The 6,602-nt window shown below is 42.6% G+C and overlaps 1 protein-coding gene across 1 annotated transcript in view; it reads right to left on the minus strand.

Moving 5' to 3' along the window:
* The window catches only part of TARSL2 (threonyl-tRNA synthetase like 2), a 68,584-nt gene extending 63,677 nt beyond the window's left edge, over nt 1-4,907 (minus strand). Inside the window, exons 1-3 of the mRNA XM_003801013.2 lie at nt 4,564-4,907; nt 3,561-3,632; nt 2,035-2,225 (exon numbers count right to left, since the gene is read on the minus strand). Of these exons, the coding sequence (XP_003801061.1) occupies nt 2,035-2,225; nt 3,561-3,632; nt 4,564-4,887 (587 nt within the window). The 5' untranslated portion in view covers nt 4,888-4,907. The remainder of the gene's footprint in view (nt 1-2,034; nt 2,226-3,560; nt 3,633-4,563) is intronic.
* Nucleotides 4,908-6,602: the final 1,695 nt, after the last annotated feature.

Consider the following 6,602-nt stretch of genomic DNA (forward strand, 5'->3'; position numbering starts at 1 on the left):
AAAAAAAAAGAAAAAGTCTCTGTTTCAGTAATTTTCTTCTGGGTAATCAAATTATTTTGATTATTTTATAAAAGGAATGATAGTGAAATCTGTAGTTTTAACATATTTTTAAAATTATAACATGAATCAGCAGTGCTTTTAGTACTTCAGTGTTTGAAGAAATATCATGAAACTTATAGGTAAATTATTCCTTTTTGTTTAAATAGGCAGTTGAAATGGCTATGAAGACTTAATCTGAAAGATTCCACAAATAGCTATTGGAATTGCACAATAAACATTGCTTGCTGGGTTTTTTTTTTCTGTGTCTACATTAAACTTGTAAAAACATAAAATTTAGAACACTATATGTAGTAATGAAATTTTAGGGACTCAATGCAGCGTATGTTTCATGGATGGGAGGTGCTGATGACAGTATTATAGGAAATCTGTAAGCATTAAGATACTGACAAATACATGAATAATTCTAGGGATAGATAGTACAGGAGCAGAGTTTTCTCTTTACCTGATACCATGAGCTAATGATAGTGGGAATGCTTTCATTTTAACTGGTTGTATTTTTCTTTTTCTTGAGTAACACATGCATGAAAAGTTAACACTTCACTTGGATTAGTTCACAGTTAGATCATTGATCTGTGTGAAGTCTTACATTTTCCTTCTGGGTTGCTGCAATCTATTGGATGTTCATGGAGAAGCTCTATTCTCTGTGCTCTGGCTGTGTACCTTTGCTTCTCCCTCTGCTTTTATCTCTTCCATAGTTGAAGTGTTCTGGGTGTGTTCTTTCGAAGAAATAGCCATGAATATGCATAAGCATACTTCAAAAAATGAGCTTTCCCAAACTATTGAGAGTCTTTCTGCCTTGTGAGGGGAATATTCTCGGGGGAGAGGCCCATCTATCTGCACGAGCATTTAGCTTGTACAGATCGCTGCATTTTATAAATGCTTCCTACTAAGAAAGCATTTTTTAGGTTACTGCTTGTACCAGGTAATTTTTGCTGGGGATGGGAAAGGATTGGGTTTTCTGGTGGGAGTGGGGTAGGTGGGTATATTTTGTTGATTGCTTTATGTGCAGGTCTGTTCTGAGGCAATAACAAGAAGTTGCTGTGAAAACAGCATGTGCTGCTGCCTTTTAACTGCATGGAAACTTTTCACATGGGTTTTTCTCTTAAGTTAATAAAGAAATGTGTTAACAGAGAGATGATACAAATGTAATGTTTTTTAACAGTTCATGAAATTAAATTATTAAAATAATAAAAATAACAAAATGTTGTTACTTTAATGCTATATAATTCTGGAATTAGCCTTGTTTTATAGATCTTTAAAATATATTCTAGAAGTCAAAGTTGATATGCTTAGTTATCTTTTGAGTAATAAAAGCTTTCTTAAAGTCCCATACATCCGGACCACGGCAGCTAATTTTGTAATTTAAGCATTCATATGAACTACCTGTGGACATATATTAAACTGATTGTTAAAAAAAAAAAAGAAAGAAAGAATCTTAGCCATAGTTTTCAAAGGAAATCTGAGGATTTCAATTGTTGAATAGCTTCTTTTTAAAATAATAAAAGTTCACGAACATGGCAGTTTTGAGCTACAGCAACCATGAAATTGCATTTTGTACTAGGAAATTAACATTAGTCAAAACAACATAACTTCACTAACATATCTAATTTCTAGAAAGGTCAAAATAATATTTCAAGACTGATAATAGTTTTAACACACATATCTTCAATCTATAATTAAAAGACCTATAAATATTCATGGAAATAACTTGACTGATGAATAAAGTTCATGTAACGTGGCTTGTCAAGAATTATAGATTTTTTTCTCTATTATATTTATTAGAACAAGAAGACACTCGGCTCTGACATTCAGTTACTTATTTAAATGGCCTTTTTAGAAGCCAGAGGAAAATATTCCATTTAATTTATTCAACTGAAGAAGAAAAAAATATTTTCACAGTACCTAACAAAACATTTTCACCAGGCTCTTATACAATTACTTAATACTGAATATCTTTTTCAAACTATGCTTTACCTAATTTCAGCAGCCACTTGATAAGGTGTTGTTTTCCACACTTCCCCTTCAACTGTTTTCCTACCAGCCACTCTTACTGTGATCACATTGCTTGTACTCTCCTTCTTCTCACCAAGCAAAGGTTGATGATCTTTCTTCAGTATTTGGAAAAGCTTCAATCTTTCTTTTATGAAATTCGGTTGGCATTTCACCTGAAAAAAGTTAGAATACATTGAGGTTAACATACACAGCCCACTTTTTCCTAGTCACTCAGTCCTAAATCAGTTCCACCCTTCACTGCCTTCTCAGCACACCATAGATCTAGGAATCTCTCACTCTACATATGGCCCCAAAGCACAGTGGTTTGAATTATGATTTTTCAACTTTATAATAGCGTGAAAGTGATGTGCATTCAGCAAAACTATACTTTGAATGCCCACATGACCATTCTATTTTTTTACTCAGTACAGTATTTAATTAATTATACGAGGTGTTCAACATTTTATTGTAAAATTGGCTTTGTGTTAGACGATGTTGCCCAACTGTAGGCTAAGGTAAGTGGTCTCAGCAAATTAATGTAAGCTAGACTAAGCGATGATGTTTGGAAGTTTAGGTATACTAAATACATTTTTCTTGTTTTTCCAGGACCGTCTCACTGTCACCCTGGGTAGAGTGCCACGGTGTCAGGGCTCACAGCAACCTCAAGCTATCCTCTTGCCTCAGCCTCCCAAGTAGCTGGGACTACAGATACCTGCTACCACACCCGTCTAGTTTTTCTGTTTTTAGTAGAGACAGGGTCTTGCTCTTGCTCAGGCTGGTCTCGAACTCCTGAGCTCAAGCAATCCACCTGCATCAGCCTCCCAAAGTGCTGGGATTACAGGCATAAGCCACCATACCCGGCCTTAAATACATTTTTAACTTGCACTGGGTTCATCAGGACAGAACCCCACTGTAAATAAGGAGCATCTGTTACTTCCCACTTCCAAAATACTCTTGTCCATTTATCTAACTACTTCTTAGCTCTAAAGGTCCAGCTCAATGCCCACCTTCTCCAGCTAAGTACTCCACCCACTGGCATCTCCCTTTTCCACTGTTTACAGCACGCACACAACACAGAGTCACACAGTAGAAGAGCTTCTGTATACACCACTTTATTCTGTTCTCTGTTTCTCCAGCTTTCTGAACTCTTCAACCAGGCATTGAGGCCAGGCATCCCTCCTTTGCCCCCACCAAATGTTGGTGCTACATATGTGTATTCTGATTGTTTGAATGATTTACATAAAAAAGCAAAGTGGCTAGTTTCCTTAATACAAAAGAACTCTTAAATCAACTTAAGACAAAGGAGCACTTTAAATAAGCTGTGTGGGCAGCTCATTTCTAAGTCTCCTCATATCTAGGGCTTGCAAAGTTTTAAATATACTCATGTGGCCTATATAATAATTTAATTAGTAATCATGTTTTTATTAACAATCCCATGTAATTAACTATATACACACATTTAAAATTAGCAGGTAGTATTTTATATTATTTCCATAGCAACAACATACCTCACTGTTTGGCTCGATTTCCTTCACTTTCTTCTTTTTAGCGTCCTTTTCTTGGCTTTGAATAGAAGAAGGCTAAAAAATAAACAATAAATGACTCACATCAATGGGAAGGGAAGAGCACGCATCTCAAACCTGAGGAAGAAGGGACATGCCAGCAGGCTACAAGCGCCCCATATTTCCAGGCTCCTCTCCTGACTCCCACATACAACCCTCAACGTCAAAGTCATTTTCCAGGGTTCAGCCTTCCTTCCTGTCTGTGCATTTCACATCCTTGCTAAGCACATTTAATATATCTTGCTCTTTAAAATTTTCTTCCCTAAACTTCGAACAAACAACGTTACTAGAAAATACGTGGTTGCCGCCAGAAACTTCAAATGCACTCTTTCATGAAGATGTTGCAAGTGCACCACAGTTCCCATCCCAAAGAACTGAAACACATCTCAGTCTGAAAAGCTCCAGGACGGAGAAAGTTTATTATGCTACCGGAAAATAAACTAGTAATGAAAAGAAATATTAAAATAATGTTAAGCATACAGATCTCCCCTCAAGAGAGACCACCAAAACTTGCGAACAAAAACCTAAAATCACTGTTCTAAAAAGCTCAGAACCAGCCACTAGCGGAAATAGGTATTCTGCCCAAAGAAACAATGAGTTTTAAACGCTCCAGCATTTTTTCTAACAAATGAAAATACTATTGCTACTACAAGGGGAAAAAAAAACGTAGCAGGCTATTTAACACGAGAGCTGAGAAATTACACCACTAGGTCAATCTGGCGATTGCTGGAAATCTCATGGCTCCCAAGCCGCGAAGCAGCACAGGAGGAGCGGGGCAGTGGAGGCCGGAGGGGACGCGCGCCACCTGGGCGCCGAGCCGGCCGCTACCCCCCGCAGGGCGCCTCCAGGCCCGTACTCGTTCTCGTGTGGAAAACCGCTCCCCGCGCACAGGCGCGGCGGGCTGCGGGGATGGGCCGGCGTCCCCGCCGGAATCCGGGCTGCACCTTACCTGCGCGCCGACCGCCCCGCGCCCGGCCTCGTCCCGCGCCCCCGCCGCCCGCGCCGCGCCCTCTCGCTTGGCTCGGTGGCTCAGCTCCTCGGCCAGGCACAGCCGCAGACGATACAGGCGGTGGTGCAAGTCGCGATTCTCGGCCCGGAGCTGCGCCACCTCCCGCAGGAGGCACTGTCCCTCGGCCGGGGCCGGGCACCGTTCGGGCGCGTTCAGCTGCTCGTCCCTCAGGCGCTGGACCTCCGCCCACAGCCAACGGATGTCTTCCTCCTGCCGCTCCAGGCGCGAAGCCACGGCCTCGGCCGCCAGGGCCTTAGCCGCCATCGTGCCCGCCTCCCTCAGGCACAGACGCTGAGATGAGCGCCCGCGGCTGTGGCAAGGGCGACGCAGCTACCCAGTGACCCTAGCTACAGACAGAGGCGGGGCTGCGCGGGGCGGGAGGCGAGGCGTGCTCGCTGCAGGGGGCGTGGCCAAGGCGGAGCACACTGCAGTGGGTGGGGTGACGGGGCGGGGCCTAGTTAGGCACCCTTCAGGGGGCGGGGCCAGCAGGAGGGGCGGGGCCGAGGCTAGGCACAAGGCAAGGTTAGGGGGCTGCGACCCAGCTGGACTCGGAAGGGACTCCCGTGCGTTGGGAGATGGAAACGTGTCCAGGCAGTGGCCTTCAGTCTGTTGAAACACAAATCTTCCAAAATCTTGGGAAAACCATCCTCTCCCTTCCTCAAATGGTCTTCTCTCTTTCCCTTTTTGAATTCTGGTAATCACCATTCTTTCCCCTTGCAAACAGGTTCTAAAGTGTGGAAAATCGAAATTCTGTCTCAAAAAAAAGAAAAAAGAAAGAAAAAAAAGAAAAGAAAATCAACCTTCTTGGAATTAATGCCAAGAAGGCCGGAGTGCAGAGGCCACTGGGCCAGGGCGTGTAGAAGCCCATGAAAATTTGAATCTGTCCAGCACAAAATTATTAATTCCTTGAGTGTAGGGTAAATGCCACATACATCCTTATATTTCTTATAAATATGAGAATGAACACAAATTAGGGCCTAGAATATGACAAACATGTCTTAAGCTCTTTGCAAATAGTTACAAGAGATACTATTATTATATACATTGATACCTAGAGAAATTGAGGCACAGAGAGACTGTCACATGACCAAGGTCACACAGCCACTTCATGCTGGAGCTGGGATTCAAACCCAGACAATCTGATGACAGTGTCTATGCACTTAACATTATGGTGTCTTTCAACCTCGATAAAATTTAATTGAACATGCCATAGGATGTGATACCAGTAATAAATGCTATAAGAGTTTTGAGATGGGAGGACTTAGCTTGGACTACTATAGTTTAAAAAGGGAGAAATTAAAGGAAAATAGAGGTTGAAAGATGATAGGAAGGTGGAAAGGTAGATAAATTCCACTAGGAGCAGAATCAGTGTGAGAAAGAACTGAGGGGAACCAGCTAACCAGATTAAGCTAACTGGAATCACAAACAGCAGCCAGGCAGGGGTTCCATGAAGTACAGCTCTAACCATGCTGTATCTTTCACAGTCCTCCCTTGGTAAGCTTTGGGCAGAGTTACACAGGACTCCTTCCCAGTTATTTCTCAATTGCTGCTATGGTTTCTGCCCCTCCTATTCCGCCATGACATGCATACTGTCAATGCCATGGACCCACGTAAGCCACCCAAAGTCTTCTTGGGTAAGGTGACCAGGCATCCCGCTTTTGGCAGGACAGTCCCAATTTTTATCAATTTGTCCCGCGTCCCGCGGTGTTTTTAAAAAGTCCTGATTTTTGGAAAGAATGCACGAAGGGCGGCGGGAGAATGGGAAGCTGCTGAAAAGGTTAATGTAACTTCATTTGAAAATGAAAAGGCTAATGTAAACTCCCTTCTCCCCTCCTGGACAAGGTCGTCCAGGTGGACTCATATCAGAAGGAGACTGGCTCCCTCCCTCCCTTCTAGGCAAGGAGCCAAACTGTCTGGAACAAACAAGTAGCCCCCAGGGTCCCTAACCATAAACAGCTCAGCCAATAGCAGCCCTGCCC

This window comes from Otolemur garnettii, unplaced genomic scaffold (genome assembly GCF_000181295.1).
Source record: "Otolemur garnettii isolate 467f Iridium unplaced genomic scaffold, OtoGar3 scaffold00194, whole genome shotgun sequence".
NCBI classification, from domain to species: domain Eukaryota; kingdom Metazoa; phylum Chordata; class Mammalia; order Primates; family Galagidae; genus Otolemur; species Otolemur garnettii.